The sequence below is a fragment of the Pan troglodytes genome, chromosome 1, assembly GCF_028858775.2.
Source record: "Pan troglodytes isolate AG18354 chromosome 1, NHGRI_mPanTro3-v2.0_pri, whole genome shotgun sequence".
Taxonomy (NCBI): Eukaryota; Metazoa; Chordata; class Mammalia; order Primates; family Hominidae; genus Pan; species Pan troglodytes.
Window position 1 is genome coordinate 3,538,431 of NC_072398.2, and position 20,250 is coordinate 3,558,680.

The following is a 20,250-nucleotide window of genomic DNA, read 5'->3' on the forward strand; positions in this document are numbered from 1 at the left end:
ATTTGTAGGCCATTTGTTAGACCAAATGTCAGGTTTAAATTACTGAGCCCATTGGGTGGTATGCCACACAAAAAATGTAATAAGGAGAGAAACCATAGAACTTATTCATAAAGTACTTTGTCTTCTTGGGTAAAACTCTTTGGGGAAACCACATGCTCAACTTCTTAATGAATGGAGCCTGTAACATGTGCTGTGTGCCCACGGTGTAATATAGGAGCCCGTGAGAACATCGCCACCTCCTCTACTCAGATGCAGCCTGGAGGAAATTCACAGAGGCTGCAAATGGTAACTATTCGCACTGTTATCGTCAGGTTCTGCTATAGGTTATTAGTTATTATCCTATACACTGTTTAATGTAAATCTTGATAAGCACTAGAAACTTACCAGAAAGATGCAAACTCCAGGCAAAGTAGGCTATATTCTATAACCTGAGTTATTCATTTCTGCAATCAGTTCTACACGTATGTGCCTGCTCCCTCCCCTGAAGGAACAGGTGCTGTTTCGTGCCACTTAGAGGCCCATCTTCACCAAAGCTCCAGGGTGAATCCAAAGGAGAACAGATATCTACTAGCAGCTTTAGTTGCAGCATCTGGTGAGGTCTGCAGTTCATTGGCTGCCCATGGCTCAGTAATCTTGGTACCCTGGGCCCCCAAGTAGCCTCCCAATTATGCTCATAGTAGATTAATAAAAATGGCCCCAATTCTCCACCCCAGCCTGGGTGCAACTCCCTTGCAATGTGACTTGGAGCTCGTCCAATCATTAGAAGCAATCTCTTCTCCATCTCATGAAGCTGGGCCAGTAGAATCCAGCAGAAGTGATATTGGGTCAATTCTGAGCTTAGGCCTCCAGAGACCTGCATGCATGGGTCCTGGATACTGCCTTGAGAACTAGCCCAAGCTAGCCTGCTGGATGATGACAGACAATGTGGAAGAGAGACCAGCTGACCTGGTCAAGGCTATTCTAGACCAGTGTAAAGCCAGCCAACCCCCAAAGACATGTGCCTATGGTGTGATATAGGATGATTTTATTTTGCCTGGCTAATATCCAGCCAAGATCCACAGAGCTGCCTGCCCAACCCACAGCTGATCATAGACATAAAAATGAGCTGAGCTAGGACCAGAAGAGCTGCTCAGCCGACCGATGAGCAATGATAAATGCTTACTGTATTAAGCACTGAATTTTAGGGTGATTTGTAAGGCAGCAATTCAGCGAATACAACACCTGTCCCTGAGCCTCTCTTCTTCCCCTTCACTCCACTGAGCCAGGCCACAGGATGCATGTCAGCCTCGGTTTCCCTGCCTTGCACTCTGGTTCCTTACTAGGGCTACAGGCTTGCCCTCAACCCCAGTGTGCTTATACAGGGCCTAGGAGATGGCCTAATTCTAATCAGCTCCCTGAAACACTTTTTTTTTCCCTTCGTACAATGCCCAGGCAGGAGTAGGGTCCTACTAGATCTGTCACCAGCACCTTGACGCATTGTCCTTGTCCCTTTCTGTTATCTTCCTGCTTCTGTGTGTGATCCACTGACTGGCTCACACTTCCTTCTCCCCAAGGATAGATTTTATTGAAATCCGTGCACACTGATCCTGCCCAAGGTCTGACACCAGTAATTCAAAAGCACTGGACCATTCGATGGAGCTCAGATTGACTCCTGAAGGAACTGGTCCATCAGAATGCTCCAGAAGACACCCTCCCAGCTCAAGGGCCCTTGTGAATGAGTAAACGTTGCCCTTTCATCAACGTTGCCTGAGCCTGAGAGGGGGCCGATACCCACCTGAGAAGCGTCTTGTGGAAAAACTGCATCGAAGGCAAACATCTTTGGAGGAACCTGGTTGCCTCTCTTTTGGAAGGCATTTTGACCTCCACAAGTCAGGGGATCGTACAAGGTGATCTGCTTCTTCCGTGGGTCCACCTTTAAGAAAGAGCTGGATTCTGAAGTATCTCGAGCCAAGGTGGAACAGATGCGAAGCATGACTTTCACCTGTTAAGAAAAGATGGGTGACAGCATGGATGAAGACAGCTGGGTGTTTTACGATGGAGCACCCTTGTATACTCTGCGATATACATGCACATGGCAGCACTGAACTTTCTCAGGATAAATTATGATGAAATGCACAGTGAATTAGCAACATCATCCTTGCTGGGTCACGGGAAAACTGATTTATTTATAATTACCAGGTAGAATATTTTGATATGCCCATTACTTCAATATGGAGCTGGCACATCATGTTCTTTGTCTTCCTATTAATATAAATTGAATATTAACTGCGCCCTCGTGGCCCAATTACACAGATGAAAAGGTAGTCTGGACTGCCAAACTATAGGGGCTGGTGCAGTTTCCTTGAAGCTCACAGATCAATAAACCATGCACATAAAAGTTAGCTCCGTAATTTACTCCTTGGCTCAGCTCATCAGGACTCTGGGAGACAAAAATCCACAGTTATTAGTGTCATCATTAAAGAACCGTGAAATGGCCTGCTTTTAATGGCCAGCATTCGAAATGTGTTCCAAGGGGCAACAGTGATAAAAGACTGGTCTGCGACGTGTTATTTGGGATCCCATTAAGCGAGTGCAGAGAAGTTGTCGTTTCAGAGAATGGAAGTGCATCTCTGGAGGGAGCAGGAGGCGCTGCCCTTTAGCCCACTTTCCGCGTGACTGAACACTGAGCACCTCTGGTGGCCTCCACCAACCCAGCCCCGTCCTGCAGGCGAGCGAGGTGCTTATGGAAATGCACAGTCAGCCTTGGGGTCCTAAGGTGAACAGAAATCAGGCTGAGGCCTCACACGGGTCTGGAAGCTACAGTCCTGGGAAAAGGGACAGCATTTGCTCTAACTGGCTCTTTGTTACTGTGTTGTGAGTTCAGTCCAACAAATGATGGGCACTTTTTTTGAGCACCTACTATTGCCGGGCACTGTGCTAGGCATGGGGGATGCAAAGATACGTAATGCATAGAGTAGCAGGATAGACACAGATACAGGTAATTTTAGTAATATGTGGCAACTTCGGACGGTATGCACAAGGATTATTTCTAAATTCCTCTCTGTGTCTTGTTCTCTTTGTCTCATCAGTTGTCAGGTTTGGTGAAATCTCTGTCATGCAATTTTGAGGAGGAGGGGTGGTTGTAATTTTTAAATAAAATATTTTCAACATATAGAAATGCTCAGAGAATCATAATGTTGTGCAAGACGGAGATCCTCCTGCCAATCTTGACTCTCTCTGCTGAGCCATGAGGACTAATCTGCAGTGAGCAAAGCTGAAGGTAAAGAATTCCAAGGGCACTGGGTCCGCAGGTGTCCTGCACCGTGTCCCCGCTGTGCTTGCCTTCTAACTTAAGAACAGTTCTCCATGGAGATCCGGAAGCCAGTGTCCCAGTAGAAGGAGCCCGAGTGTGGGACGCGCTCCACCTCTGAGGGTTTAGATCTTGCTTCTCACACTGAGGTCATAGAAAGATCCCTGCCATTTTCTCTCATATGCCAGGATTATGCTGTTATCTAGAAGGAGCCCGAGTGTGGGGCGCGCTCCACCTCTGAGGGTTTAGATCTTGCTTCTCACACTGAGGTCATAGAAAGATCCCTGCCATTTTCTCTCATATGCCAGGACTATGCTGTTATCTAGAAGGAGCTCGAGTGTGGGGCGCGCTCCACCTCTGAGGGTTTAGATCTTGCTTCTCACACTGAGGTCATAGAAAGATCCCTGCCATTTTCTCTCATATGCCAGGACTATGCTGTTATCTAGAAGGAGCCCGAGTGTGGGGCGCGCTCCACCTCTGAGGGTTTAGATCTTGCTTCTCACACTGAGGCCATAGAAAGATCCCTGCCATTTTCTCTCATATGCCAGGACTATGCTGTTATCTACACGATCTCATTTACTCCTCCCAATGCTCCAGGGTGTAGGTGTGCCTGTCCAGATTTTACAGATGAGAAAACTGTGTTATACAACTTGCCCCACATCACTGAACCTGTGGGTGGAAGACTGGACTTGGATCCCACCTCCAATGCCTACACTTTTTCCATCATGCCAGCTGCTGCCCCCCACAAACAGTCACACTTCTCAGAGCCCCCATTTCCTCACCTGTACAGTAGGAATAACAATGCCCGTCATATGGGCGGCTGTGCAAACTCAGTGAATGGGCATGTAAAGTGCTGAACATGGCCCAGGCTTGTCTTGAACTCCCACCTCTGCCTCCCAAAGCACTGGGTTTACAGGCATGGGTGCCACGCCCAGCCTCAAGCCTTACCATTAACGCTGTGATTGGAAAATGATAAGATATCATGATCCGGGAGGAGGCAAGTCAAGAGAGGAGGGAGGAAGAGATCTAGGAATTGAATGCCCAGCATGTGGGCAGAGGTGGGAGTTCAAGACAAGCCTGGGCAACATGGTGAGAGCCCATCTCTACAAAAAGTTAATTAAAAAAAAATAGCCAGGTGTGATGGTGCACACCTACAGGTGCCAGCTACTTGGGAGGTTGAGGTAGCAGGGTCACTTGAGCTCAGGAGTTCAAGGTTACAGTGAGCTATGATCATGCCACTGCACTCCAGCCTGGGTGACAGAGCGAGACCTTGTCTCTCAAAAACAAAACGGCCAGGGGTGGTGGCTCACGCCTGTAATCCCAGAACTTTGGGAGGCCAAGGCGGGCAGATCACAAGGTCAGGAGATAGAGAATATCCTGGCTAACAAAGTGAAACCCTGTCTCTACTAACAATACAAAAAATTAGCCAGGCGTGGTGGCGGGCGCCTGTAGTCCCAGCTACTCAGGAGGCTGAGGCAGAAGAATGGCGTGAACCTGGGAGGCGGAGCTTGCAGTGAGCTGAGATCGCGCCACGGCACTCCAGCCTGGGCGACAGAGTGAGACTCTGTCTCAAAAAAAAAAAAAAAAAAAAAGCCTATAATCCTAGCACTTTGGGAGGCCGAGGCGGGCGATCACCTGAGGTCCGGAGGTCGAGACCAGCCTGATCAACATGGAGAAACCCCTCTATACTAAAAATACAAAATTAGCCAGGCATGGTGGCGCATGCCTGTAATCCCAGCTACTCAGGAGGCTGAGGCAGGAGAATCGGTTGAACCCGGGAAGCGGAGGTTGTGGTGAGCCGAGATCACGCCATTACACTCCAGCCTGGGCAACAAGAGTGAAACTCTGTATCAAAACAAAGCAAAACATGATAAGGTTTTAGAACTCCTTGCCCTGGACTCTGGATAGCATGAATCACAAGCAGGATACCATGGGGGATTCCTGACAGACAGAGCTAGTTATGAAGCACTGGGCCCAACAAGGCTCCTATTAGTAAAACACAGTCAAATCCCACACAGCTGCTCCATACAGGACAGTAACCAGTAGGTATATCTGCATTCCATTCTGGCAATTTTCTTATTCACTGTGACTTTCTAAGGTCTGATTTCAGTTCCACTCATTCCTACAGATCTGCCCCAGTTACACAGCATGTGTGCTAAGAGCATGCATTCAAATCGCAACTTTGGGAAGGTCCCTGGGACCTTCAGGCTCTCTGTAAGCAAATCTCCTAGCCCAGCCTCTGAGCATTGCAAGTCAAGGATGATGCAACGCCAGGCAGAGCTGATGGAGCCCATGGCCCACTGCTTTTCTCTTTCACAATTTTGCATGCAATTTCTGGGTAACTAGAGGTGCTGAATGTAAAATATGAGCTCAGCCAGGCGAGGGCTGACAAGGAGAAGCGGGAAAGAAGGGGCTGAATGAGTGAGTCATTGGTCCAGAAGGAATGCTCCTGCATCTTAACGAAATCCCGAGCCTGCAGCTCATTTTCTGCAGAGAGGCTGAAGATCCCAGTCGCTGGTCTGGCCAAAGAGATACACACAGTTCTTTAAAAACCCACTGAGCTCCGAGCTGGGGGAAAGGCCACACTCCATTCTTTTCTTTGCAATGCGTCTAAATAAATGGACTTTTTTTGTTCCTTAAAGGAAGGAAATTAAGTTTTTCTGCTTCACCTCCTTTGTATCATTATTCCTTTAGTCCAGCACTCCACTTCCTGCTTAATCTGCTATAATTAAAGTGCTTAGGAGATACCACTTGTGATCAAGAAAGTCCCTCGGACTTGTTGCCAGGAGTTCTTGCTTTTGTCACTAACGCCCTTAGGTTCTTGGCAACATCTCCTCCAACCCCGCCTCCCCCTGCTGCTCTCCAGAGAGGGTCCAGGCAGCTGTTAACAGGCACCGCCTTCTCCCCAGCTCTCAGGCTCAAAGGGACGGTCACTATTTCACTCCCAAGGGTAGACCTGCAGGGAATGGGATCCAGAAAGCTAAAGGAACAGCCTGAGTGGTGGCCAGGAAGGCCCCCTGACACCCTGATTCAAGCAAGAAGAGACTGGCATTTCCTGCACCCAAGTCCCCACTGGTCGGGACCTCGCTCTGCCCTGTTTGTTTATTCCACGGATGGATTGGGACAGCTGTTGCTCTGGGCAGCAGTTGTCTTTATGTCCTGCTCATTAATCAGTTCAGCACCTTGTTCTGGACGGCATCATGGGACTGAGGGAGAAAGGAACTGTGAGACACTCACCGAGAGAGGCAGAGCCTCGCTCCCAAACTGCACAGACGCTCCATCAACATGGAGGCGATCGCTGCCACACAGCCTGACTGGAGGCTGAGGAGGAGCAGCCCCGTCATCACTCACCGTGACCACTACACGTGATCACAGCAGACAGATATTCCTGTTTTTCCCTCGTCACGGAGCGCAGCCACATGGTGCACATATAGGAGGCTCTTCATGGCCTGTTTCTCTACCCAGAAGCTGTCCAGCTAGAGGTTTTCTGCAGACTCAAGCGTTCAGGAGGGCTATGGGCAAATGTGACCACTGGAAGGATCCCTCAGCAATAAGAAAAAGACTACAGATGATGAGAAGGTGGCAGGAGCAAGGGAGAACTCCATCAGCGCTTCTCATGCATGAGCTTTGTTTCAACTCACTTTGTGGATACCCACAATGAAGGCCCTCTATGGACACACAGGAACCCGAGTCTTGGCCACAATAAATGCCCAGTAAGAGTGTGTAGGTGATGATAAATAGTTTTTACCCCTACAAGGTTCTAGGCTACAGAGTTAAATTCACCACTGGCCTCTTCTGATCCCTTATCATCTCTCTATCTGAACTAAAGGAGCATGCTCTAACCCAATACAAGGAAGCTAAGAACCTTGAAAAAAGGTTAGAGGAATTGCTAACTAGAATAGCCAGTTTAGAGAAGAACACAAATGACCTGATGGAGTTGAAAAACACAGCATGAGAACTTCATGAAGCACACACAGTATCAATAGCTGAATCGATCAAGTGGAAGAAAGGATAAGAGAGATTGAAGATCAACTTAGTGAAATAAAGCGTGAAGACAAGATTAGAGAAAAAAGAATGAAAAGGAATGAACAAAGCCTCCAAGAAATATGGAACTATGTGAAAAGACCAAACCTATGTTTGATTGGTGCACCTGAAAGTGATGGGGAGAATGGAACCGAGTTGGAAACCACTCTTCAGGATATTCTCCAGGAGAATTTCCTCAAACTAGCAGGACAGGCCAACATTTAAATTCAGAATACATAAAGAACACCAAAAAGATACTCCTCGAGAAGAGCAACCCCAAGACACAAAATTGTCAGATTCACCAAGGTTGAAATGATGGGAAAATGTTATGGGCACTAGAGAGAAAGGTTGGGTTACCCACAAAGGGAAGCCCATCTTCCCTAGACAAACAGCAGATCTCTCTGCAGAAACCCTACAAGCCAGAAGAGGGTGGGGGCCAATAGTCAACACTCTTAAAGAATTTTCAACCCAGAATTTCATATCCAGCCAAACTAAGCTTCATAAGCAAAGGAGAAATAAAATCCCTTACAGACAGGCAAATGCTGAGAGATTTTGTCACCACCAGGCCTGCCCTACAAGAGCTCCTGAGGGAAGCACTAAACATGGAAAGGATCAACTGGTACCAGCCACTGCACAAAGATACCAAATTGTAAAGACCATTCATGCTATGAAAAAACTGCATCGACTAATGGGAAAAATAACCAGCTAGCATCATAATGACAGGATCAAATTCACACATAACAATATTAACCTTAAATGTAAATGGGCTAAATGCCCCAATTAAAAGATATAGACTGGCAAATTGGATAAAGAGTCAAGACCCATCAGGGTGCTGTATTCAGGAGACCCATCTGAGTCACACATAGGCTCAAAATACAGGGATGGAGGAAGATTTACCAAGCAAATGGAAAACAAACAAAAAAAGCAAGGGTTGCGGTCGTAGTGTCTGATAAAACAGACTTTAAACCAACAAAGATTAAAAAAAGACAATTAAGGCGTTACATAATGGTAAAGGGGTCAATGCAACAAGCAGAGCTAATGATCCTAAATATATATGCACCCAATACAGGAGCACCCAGATTCGCAAAGCAAATTCTTAGAGACCTACAAAGAGATTTAGACTCCCACGCAATAATAGTGGGAGACTTTAACATCCCACTGTCAATATTAGAGCAACAAGACAGAAAATTAATAAGGATATTCAGGGCTTGAACTCAGCTCAGGACTGAGTGAACCTAAAAGACATCTACAGAACTCTCCAACCCAAATCAACAGAATATACATTCTTCTCAGCACCACATATTCTGAAATCGACCACATAATTGGAAGTAAATGCAAAAAAATGAAAATCATAACAAACAGTCTCTCAGACCACACTGCAATCAAATTAGAACTCGGGGTTAAGAAACTCACTCAAAACTGCACAACTACATGGAAACTGAACAACCTGCTTCTGAATGACTATTGGGTAAATAATGAAATGAAGGCAGAAATAAATAATTTCTTTGAAACCAATGAGCACAAAGACACAACATACCAGAATCTCTGGGACACATTTAAAGCAATGTTTAGAGGGAAATTTATTGCACTCAATGTCCACAGGAGAAAGCAGGAAAGATCTAAAATCGACACCCTAACATCACAATTAAAAGAACTAGAGAAGCAAGAGCAAACAGATTCAAAAGCTAGCAGAAGGCAAGAAATAACTAAGATCAGAGCAGAACTGAAGGAAATAGAGACACAAAAAATCCTTCAAAAAATCAATGAATCCAGGAGCTGGTTTTTTGAAAAGATTATCAAAATAGACCGCTAGCCAGACTAACAAAGAAGAGAGAAGAATCAAATAGACACAATAAAAAATGATAAAGGGGATATCACCACTGATCCCACAGAAATACAAACTACCGTCAGAGAATACTATGAACACCTCTATGCAAATAAACTACAAAATCTAGAAGAAATGGATAAATTCCTGGACACATACACCCTCCCAAGCCTAAACCAAGAAGAAGTCGAATCCCTGAATAGACCAATATCTAGTTCTGAAATTGAGGCAGTAATTTCGCAGCCTACCAACCAAAAAAAGCCCAGGACCAGACAGATTCACAGCTGAATTCTACCAGAGGTGCAAAGAAGAGCTGATACCATTCCTTCTGAAACTATTCCAAACTATAGAAAAAGAGGGACTCCTCCCTAACCCATTTTATGAGGCCAGAATCATCCTGATACCAAAACCTGGCAGAGACACAACAAAAAAAGAAAATTTCAGGCCAATATCCCTGATGAACATCGATGCGAAAATCCTCAATAAAATACTGGCAAACTGAATCCAGCAGCACATCAAAAAGCTTATCCACCACGATCAGGTCGGCTTCATCTTTGGGATGCAAGGCTGGTTCAACATACGCAAATCAATAAATGTAAGCCATCACATAAACAGAACGAATGACAAAAACCACATGATTATCTCAATAGATGCAGAAAAGGCCTTCAACAAAATTCAACACCCCTTCATGCTAAAAACTCTCAGTAAATTAGGTATCGATGGAACGTTTCTCAAAATAATAAGAGATATTTATGACAAACCCACAGCCAATATCATACTGAATAGGCAAAAGCTGGAAGCATTCCCTTTGAAAACCGGCACAATACAAGAATGCCCTCTGTCACCACTCCTATTCAATATAGTATTGGAAGTTCTGGCCAGGGCGATCAGGCAAGAGAAAGAAATAAAGGGTATCCAAATAGGAAGAGAGTATGTCAAATTGCCTGTTTGCAGATAACATGATTCTATATTTAGAAAACCCCGTCATCTCAGCCCAAAATCTCCTTAAGCTGATAAGCAAATTCAGGAAAGTCACAGGATACAAAATCATTGTGCAAAAATCACAAGCCTTCCTATACACCAGTAATAGAGAGCCAAATCATGAGTGAACTCCCATTCACAATTGCTACAAAGAGAATAAAATACCTAGGAATACAACTTACAAGGGATGGGAAGGACCTCTTCAAGGGGAAATACAAACCACTGCTCAAGAAAATAAGAGGACACAAACAAATGGAAAAACATTCTATGCTTATGGATAGGAAGAATCAATATCGTGAATATGGCCACACTGCCCAAAATAATTTATAGATTCAATGCTATTCCCACCAAGCTACCATTGACTTTCTTCATAGAATTAGAAAAAATTACTTTAAATTTCATTTGGAACCAAAAAAGAGCCCATATAGCCAAGACAATCCTAAGCAAAAAGAACAAAGCTGGAGGCATCACGCTACCTGACCTCAAATTATACTACAAGGCTACACTAACCAAAACAGCATGGTACTGGTACCAAAACAGAGATATAGACAAATGTAACAGAACAGAGGCCTCAGAAATAACACCACACATCTACAATAATCTGATCTTTGACAAACCTGACAAAACAAGCAATGGGGAAAGGATTCCCTATTTAATAAATGGTGTTGGGAAAACTGGCTAGCCATATGCAGAAAACTGAAACTGGACCCCTTCCTTATACCTTATACAAAAAGTAACTCAAGTTGGATTAAAGACTTAAATGTAAGACCTAAAACCATAAAACACCCTAGACAAAAATCTAGGCAATACCATTCAGGACATAGGCAAGGGCAAAGACTTCATGACTAAAACACCAAAAGCAATGGCAACAAAAGCCAAAATTGACAAATGGGATCTAATTAAACTAAGAGCTTCTGCACAGCAAAAGAAACTATCATCAGAGTGAACAGGCAACCTACAGAATGGAAGAAAATTTTTGCAATCTATTCATCTGACATAAGGCTAATATCCAGAATCTACAAAGAACTTAAACAAATTTACAAGGAAAAAACAAACCCATCAAAAAGCGGGAGAAGGATATGAACAGACACTTCTCAAAAGAAAACATTTATGTGGCCAAAAACATATGAAAAAAAGCTCATCATCACTGGTCATTAGGGAAATGCAAAGCAACACCACAATGAGATACCATCTCACACCAGTTAGAATAGCGATCATTAAAAAGTGAGGAAACAACAGATGCTGGAGAGGATGTGGAGAAATAGCAATGCTTTTACACTTTTGGTGGGAGTGTAAATTAGTTCAACCATTGTGGAAGACAGTGTGGTGATTCCTCAAGGATCTAGAACCAGAAATACCATTTGACCCAGCAATCCCATTACTGGGTATATACCCAAAGGATTATAAATCATTCTACTATAAAGACACATGCACACGTATGTTTATTGTGGCACTGTTCACAATAGCAAAGACTTGGAACCAACCCAAATGCCCATCAATGATAGACAGAATAAAGAAAATGTGGCACATATACACCATGGAATACTATGCAGCCATAAAAAAGGATGAGTTCATGTCCTTTGCAGGGACATGGATGAAGCTGGAAACCATCATTCTCAGCAAACTAATACAGGAATAGAAAACCAAACACTGCATGTTCTCACTCATAAGTGGGAGTTGAACAATGAGAATACATGGACACAGGGAGGGGAACATCATACACCGGGGCCTGTTGGGGGCTGGGGAGCTAGGGGAGGGATAGCATTAGGAGAAATACCTAATGTAGATGATGGGTTGATGGGTGCAGCAAACCACCATGGCATGTGTATACCTATGTAACAAACCTGCACATTCTATACATGTATCCCAGAACTGAAAGTATAATTAAAAAACAAAAAACAAAAAACAAACCCAGGTTTTATAAAAGGAAAAGATTTGAATACTTTTCTGGTAAAATTTCCATCAGTGATCTAAAATTGCTTCTTCCAAAGGAAGATCTTTTTGATTCCATATGACTGAAAGACTCCAGAAGTTTTTTGGGGGACCAAAGAGTCATATTCCAGATGGCAGTGATCATGGAGGTCTTACATAACTCCAATGCCAGGAAATCCAGGGGACAACTAAGGAGGCCGTGATCCCTCAATTCAGAGGGAGCTTTTAAACATATTTTACAAAGCCATTGCTCCATCAACCCACAGTTACCATTACAGAACCACAGACCCATGCCTGAAAGGACCCCAGAGATTCTGAGCACAGTTCAGTTATGAGTTACAGAACAAAAGTAAATTGGCTTAAATTTCTTTGCCCAAACAAAACACACAATAATAATCCTGCATGACATGTTCAAAGATCAGGGGGCTTTATCCACCTGGAGAAAGTCCAAAGCCATATGATTCCATGCTGAGTTTGGGGGTGGGAGGGCAGATGAGGGGGCTGGGGTGCCCTCCAGGCCTACTTTGGGGCAGCGACTGCTCCGTGTTGACCAAATCAATCAATCATCCATCAGCAACACCACCACAACTTCTTTACAAGTTTTACAAATCTTACAGTTTATACAGACTTTTCTCATATCTTACTTCCATTTGGTTGCCCCATAACTGCTTTGTTAAGGGGATATTATTATAATAATTATTATCATCTTTCCTATTTTGAGGCTGCAGAGATTGACTTGCTCAAAGGCACCTGCCTGGCGAAGGTGGAAGGGCCCTGGCCCTGGACCGCTCTTCCCTCCATGAGCATCTTGGGTCATAGCCAGAGCGGAGCCATCTCTCAGGAGACTGGGGCGGGCAGCGGGGCCTGCGCCTGCACCCTGGGCGGCTGGCTTCTCCGAGGTGCCGCTGGGTGAGCTCCCGTGGTGCCAGACAGCAAATAATGAGCAGCGATGCCATCAGAGAGGGAAGATTTACATTATTAAAAACGGGGCCGGGAAAGGTGACAAGTGGTGGCACAATAAAGCTAAGTGTGAGGGAGCATGTGCAGGACGGGAGAATGGAGCCCGGTAATGAGATGTAGTCCAAGAAGCGCTTCGGGGAGCGGAGGGGGAAGGAAATTCCCTAAAGGTCTTCATCAACACGCGTCTGTCACCAGGCAAGCCCGGCAAGGGACTGCGCGCTGGAGGGAGGGAGTTGAAACCAAGGAAGAAAGCCCTTCCCCGTGAGGCACTGCTAATGGCCGGCAGGCTTGGGGGGCCAGGTCCCCCCACCAATTAGCAGGTGTGGGACAGGGCTGGCCAGGCTGCAAGGATGGAGACAGACACATATCAGGGGCTGGTCTGTCAGAAAGGATTGGGACTCTGACAGTGGCCTAGTTAGAAGAGGCCTCATCCTCAGCTTGTTGTAGTAGGGAACTTACTTTAAATGGATGAGCTGGTGTAAAGATGCATCCAGAGACAGGCGTTCTCAGGTGTGAATGAAGTGGGGAACGGGATTCTGAGGCATGCCTGATGACCCACTCCGATCTCAGTGACACACGCTGTCAGAGCGTCCCATCTGCGACTTACAGGGCACATGGCCTAGAGCTTGGGGGCACAGGCTCTAGAGACAGGCGGCCTGGGTTTGAGTGCTGGCTGTACGTTGATCAGTATGTGTCCATGCACGAGCGTTTAACCTCCTCTGTCCACATCTATAAATCGGCCATAATAACAGTACTGGCCCAGCAGAGTTACTGTGATCATTAAAAGAGCAAATGCCCATAACATCCCTTTCCACAATGTCAGTGACATAGTGAGTGCTCAGTAAATATTAGCTATTATTACTTTTTACTGAGGCTACTGGAAAGACCATGAACTTTGAAGGCAGACAGATCCTGACTCTCGGTCGCTGTGTGACCAGGAATCTATTATTTTAACATAGTTTCCTCATTAGTAAAATGGCGATAATAATGCCTATCTTGAAGGACTTACATGACTATTAAGCAAATAATTATCCCAAGCACTTAAAACAAAGTACGTCCTCAATAAATAATAATTGTCATCATATTGAACCCATGTCCATGACAGTGTTGTAAGAGCCCATTCCTCACTGCTTCCCTGGATCTCCCGTTAACCACGTTTGACCTAGGAGTTCACGAGACCTAATCATTAGATTCTGAATCATCCTACACTCACAGAGCTGAGACAGACACCACACTTGCCCAACGTCATCCAATTTTTTTTTTTTTTTTTTTTTGAGACAGGATCTCACTGTCACCCAGGCTGGAGTGCACTGGTGTGAGCTCTGCTCACTGCAACCACTGCCTCCCAGGCTCAAGTGATACTCCCACTTCAGCCTCCCAAGTAGCTGGGATGACGCACACATACAACCACACCCAGCTAATTTTTAAATTTCTTGTACAGACAGGGTTTCTCCATGTTGTCCAGGCTGGTCTTGAACTCCTGGACTCAAGTGATCCTCCTGCCTTGGACTCCCAACGTGCTGGGAATACAGGCGTGAGCCACCGTGCCCGGCCTGGACGCCCAGTTTTTATAGACGCGGGTTACACTAAGGTCTTCCACCTTCCACCACGCTCTTCTGCCTGATTTTTGGTAAACACTGGGTAAGTGACAACTGGAGGTTTTTCTGAATACTTGGTAGAAAAACTACTGTGAGTAGAAATGGTAAATATCCATTTGAAAGAGAAAATATTTAATAGCACAGAAGGAATTTTTGAGAAAGCAGCAGTGGACGCTCCTTTATTAGAATTTTTTTAGATGTGTTCAGTTTGGATTTTGGCACTTATTGTGAATAAAGGGCCCATTTCCGCGTTGGCCGTCCCCTCCCGCGGGGCCCAGCCGCCCCGGGGGCACAAACCCGGGACCCCAGGGACCCCGAGACCCTGAGCATGCGCCGCACGGTGCGGCCAGGGGCCCCGACCCCTGCTCTGACTCGCCGGGTGGTTTGTGCTTCCACCGGCGCCTCGGCCTCCCCTTGCAGGCCTCCCTGCCACGTTGGGCACCCCCACCCCCCGACCCCGCAGGGCCCAGCCGCCACATGAGTAAAGCTCATAATAAAGGGCCCACATGAGTAAAGCTCACTCATGTGTTACGACTGTCGTTAAATAGCAAACAGTCAAGAGATGCTGCGTCTGCAGACGCAGACTCGTCTGTCAGCACAGAGATGCTATTTGGCTTGGAGAACAACAGGACCCAGGGAAAGCTGTTTTTCTTCTCTGCAGCTCACTGCATGATCAATATGAAAACTTGAGCTTGCTAACATGGCACCCGATTTAGTGTCTTCTGTACCTCCTTGCCACAGTCTCTCCACTTCTGAGAATTTCAATATCCCACTGCTTCTGGCCTTTCACCTAGATCAGTAACGTCCAGAACTCTGAAAAGAAGTAACTCAGTCTGGTGTCTGCCCAGAAATACCAGCTACCAGATCCACCGTGGAGTTTGGCAAAGCACTGTAATCAACAACCTAGTTATCTAAGACAAAGAGGCAATGACCACACTCGCCTAATAATTAGGTATACTGGATGTCTTTCTGGCGTTGTTCCCCAAAGTCCATTTTCTTTATAAAACTGTCTTTGAGGAAAACGGTCTGTGCTGGCTCCCAAGTTCCATTAAATGTGTGCAGCTCCCATGAGATGATAATTTTGTTCCTGGCAGTGGCACGTACGGAGGAGACCTGCAGAAGGAGCTAGGGGTGACAGCATCAGCCCCCTTCTCAGTGCCGCCTGGGGACAGATGGCAGGCACGTAAATACAGACCGCATTCAGTTCATCATTAAGGCCTTGCCAGCCTGCGAGATCACAGCCCGGTGGTGAAAAGAAGCGTCCTTCTCCAGGCCCACTGCGGAAGGTGGGAAGCCCTTTCTAAAATACCCCTGGGCAGTGGGCTATTTCTCTAGCCTGGGACTCTGCAGCCTTAGTTCCAGGAAGGAGAGGAAGGAAGAATCCAAGAAACTAAGGGAATTGCCCTAGTAAGGAAAACCACCGAAGGGATCTTTTGGGTCAAGAGGTGGAAATCTGGAACGGTCTTATCTAAAATGTAGGATGTTAGGTAAATTTAACTTTCTTAAGAGCCCGACGTATACTGAATGGATCACTGCACCAAACGCTACGTTCTCGTAACTTCCCCACACTAAAAGAGGGGAGAAGAGGGAGTCAGAAGGAGGAACAGAGAAATTATGCCAGTATCCCTGGGACTTGGTACATCTTAGATACTTTCATTCTCATTCAACCAATAAATAGGAGCAAGAACGTCCAGTAACTGCCCACAGTTACCCCAATTCTTTCCCCATCAGTTCTTCCAAAAGGCCCCCTTTCCCAGGACTGCATCTGTTCAATTCCACTCAGCATGTGTTGAACACACAGTATGTACAATGCCCTGAGCCAGCGAGGGGCAGGAAGGAGACCCAGAGGATGGGGAACCAGTTGGGTTTATGCATAAAACAAAAGGGAGATGGTGGCATTTCCATGTAAGAGTTCCTTCATTTTCAAGTTTTAGGTTTGGAACAAAAGCAACTTTAATTCTCTGCTTAGCTCCAATGAGTCCCAGTCATCCTGCTGCCATCTTGTTGGAAGGACTGGAGGGGGTCTGAGTGCAGGGGACAGCCTGGGTGAAGTGAAGGACGGGTTGATAAGAAGAGGGGCCCAGTGAAGCCCAGCTGGAGGAAAGGAGCAAACGCTAATGAGATGCTCCGCCACCTCCCGCCAGAGGCAAGCCACTGACTGCCCCTTTAATTCCCTTCACCGCCCCTCCGCCTGGCAGAGAAGTGCTTGCTGGCAGTGGGAGACTCAAAGCAGCAGGAGTTCAAAGCAGAATGATAAGTTCTAATACAGAGGATTATTAGGAGGACGTGTCTTCTCTTTATTTTCTTCTTAAAATGTGTATATGGAAGATCAGATGGGGGTTAGGGAGGGAAGTACCAACTCAATGTGAAAATTACCTAATCCCAGTCTGTTCCAGTGTGCATATCATAAGCATTAAACAAAAAGCCTCACCAAATTAAAGTATATGCCGTATTCCAACAATGATAATCCCCTCTGCATGAAAGGCTGGGGCTGTGGAGGAGGCTGAGGGGAGCGTTCCCTCTGTAGCCGAGGGGCTTGGAAACCTTTAATGAAAGGCACCTGATCAATAAGGCAGACTCCTGCATTTGAGAACTTAAAAGCCTTCCTAGCACACTGTGTCTGAAGGAAATGTCAGAAGCATTTATCATGTGCTGGGACGGATGCTTTGCAGCTGCTGCTTGCCAAACTATAGATGTTAACTTTGCTTCAGCCCTGCAAATACTCTCACCAGGCCCTTTCTCTTCATATGGAATCAGCTTTCCTCCAAGACCAGAATGCAGTTGGAGGTTTGATCATGGCTCTGTAGAACAGTCCCCACCACCAGGCACTGAGACTGCAAAGTGGTCCCAGCCTGAAGCTTTGTTTCAGAGCTCTGGCTTACATAGAGCTGTCTGATCTTGCCTTCAAGGTGAACCTACAAACTACACTTTTGTATTTCCAAAGCACTCAAGCTGCTGTTCCCTAATTGAGGCACTGTGCACAGTTCATCTTGTTCGGACTTAGAAACCTCAGTCTAGAAGAAACTAGCCCAAGGGATACAGACGGGACGGAACACTGGCCGGCAGCTCTCCCCGACTCCTGGCCACTCCCCAAATGAGTCTAGAAGATAAGCAACCAGGTGAGAAATCCATTCCTTCCTTCATTAAGCATCTGTTAAGTACCCCTTAGTCTGGTCCAGGTACCGTGCAAGGCTCTGGGGTTATAAAGAGCTTAAAAACCAGTTGCTGTCTTCAAGGGGCTTACGGTTTATCAGGTGAGGCAATAAAAAAACACCCCAGCATAATAGAGTAGTACAAAAGAGTTGTGTACTGGGGTTCAGTGAGGACCCAAATGAGGGGGCATTTCCACTTGGGGCCAGGAAAGATTTCATAAATATGTTCATGGATGAGGTTCAGAAGAGGACTCAGTGTCAGCTGTGCGCTCTAGGTGAGTGGGCAGCATGGCCAAGGTGCAGGGGGGCAGGCTGACCGGTGTCTTGGAACCTGCAAGTAGCCATGGGGCTTGGGGCAAGGTACTTCTATGAGCCTCAGTTTCCTCACCCGGATGATGGGATGGCAATAATGCCTCCACCTGAGAGAAGTTGTGATGAGGATTCAATGAGATAATGCATGAGAAGTTCTTGGCAAATAGCCCGGCACGTGGGAAGGGCTCAGTGAGTATTGTTTGATGTTTTACTCTGACTGTAGTTTAGGGTGGAGGAGAAGTAAGAAATTTGGCTGGAAGAATAGAGGAATGACAAATTGTGGAGGGACTCCTTTCCTCAAACTAAAAAGTCTGTACTTAACCCAGACAACAGAGGGCCACTGGAGGGACAGAGAAGGAAAATAACTGGGTGATTACCACTGCTCTGTAATCACAAAACTCCAGGTGTTAATTTCTCCATCTGTAAAATAATGCTAATAACACCACCAACTTTCTTCCAATTTGGAGTGTTATGAAGTTAAAGATGGGCCAGGTGGCTCATGCCTGTAATCCTAGCACTTTGGGAGGCCAGGGTAGGATAATTGCTTTAGGCCAGGAGTTTGAAATCAGCAACATAGCAAGACCCCGTCTCTATTAAAACAAACACACACACACACACACACACACACACACGCTGGTCATGGTGGTGTGTGCCTATAGTGCCAGCTACTTGGGAGGCTAAGGCAGGAGGAGCACTTGAACCTAGAAGTTTGAGGTTATAGTGAGCTATGATCACACAGCACTGCATTCCAGCCTGGGTCACAGAGGCAGACCCTGTCTCTAAAAACATTAAAAAACTAAAAAAATTTATTCTAAATGAAGCTAAAGATGAAAATGTTTGTGCAACTTGCACTTCCACAGCACAGCATTTTTAAATGTGTCGACTACGTGTTCAATGAGTTTTCTGCAGGGATTGTGTAGATGACACAACTGTGTAGTTAAGAGTCGGCTGTATGCATGCTAGTAGCAGCCATGTGATTGGCATGAAGGATAATGAATCAGTCAACCAACAAATGAATATTTATTAAATGCTGATGAGTAATGCAGTCTCCTTTACCTAGGAAACCTAAGGATGACAATGTATTTGAATTCATGGAAAGAATCAGAGACAGATCTGCTTCGGAACTCTCGAGAAGAGAAAGCTTGTTTTACAGTAATATACATAAATCCACAGGATGTAGGCTGCACTCCTCTAGCCATGGAATAGAACATACTGGAGGTAGCTAGGGAGCTGCCTGACAGAGAAACATCTTTTTATTTTTTCCCTAGTGGAGAAGGAACGGCAGCCCTGGCTCCTCCATCCTCAGGATCACGTATTAATTAGCTCACCGACTAGACAGACATTTCTCTGTCCCGCCTCTGACTCATACTCCAAGTTAGTGATTGGGTTTCTGTCTCCTAACGGAAACAGCACAGACTCTTTACTTTGTAAACTTTTATAAGGCAATTGGCCACCTAATTTGAACTCCCTAGACACGTTTTTGTTTAAACGACTGTGGGTTGCAGGGAATTGGTTTCACATACGCACACAAAGGAAAACTCTTATTTTCTTACCAAGAACGGTGCATAGTTTAAGTTCTCAGACTTCATGTTGAAACACAAATTGTTGGTTTCCCCTCCCAGAGTTTCTGATTCAGTGGGTCTGGGGTAGGGCCTGACAATTTGCGTTTCTAACAGTTTCCAGCTGATGGGGATCATGCTGGTCTGGGGACCACACTTGAGACCCACTGCTCAGGAGGCATGTTGGCCAAATCCTTGTGGAATCTTTCCCTCAAAATCTATTGCAAATTAAAAACACAGTGGAGGTGAATGTTACATCCTGGGAAAATGCCAATCTTATCAATTTAAAAGATTCTAGTAACTAAAGAAAGAATGTTTCTATGGTGTCAAAATCGAAGTGGCTTCTGACTCTATTCCTCAGTTGTACTTGAAAAAAATTCTTGAGTTCTAAACTGAAATAAAATAAATGTTTGCCTTAGGAAGGATCAATAGGCTAAAGAATTTTTCTTTTAAAAGTTGTACAACTCCTGGATCTATATTTATTTGGTTCTGTAGCTTTTTTCTCTCATTGCTTTTATTACTATTGTAGAAGCATTAACTGCCCGCAATAGAATCCAAACCAACTCTTCCTATAGGTTATTTTCTTTTTCTCTGTCCTCAAATAAACAATTCATTGGAA

At 45.5% G+C, this 20,250-nt stretch overlaps 1 protein-coding gene across 2 annotated transcripts in view; it reads right to left on the reverse strand.

Moving 5' to 3' along the window:
* Nucleotides 1-20,250, reverse strand: part of KIF26B (kinesin family member 26B) — a 565,489-nt gene that overhangs the window by 107,165 nt on the left and 438,074 nt on the right. For both annotated transcript variants that reach the window (XM_514315.8, XM_016941996.4), the window contains one exon: nucleotides 1,775-1,981. In XM_514315.8, coding sequence (XP_514315.4) covers nucleotides 1,775-1,981 — 207 coding nt within the window. The remainder of the gene's footprint in view (nucleotides 1-1,774; nucleotides 1,982-20,250) is intronic.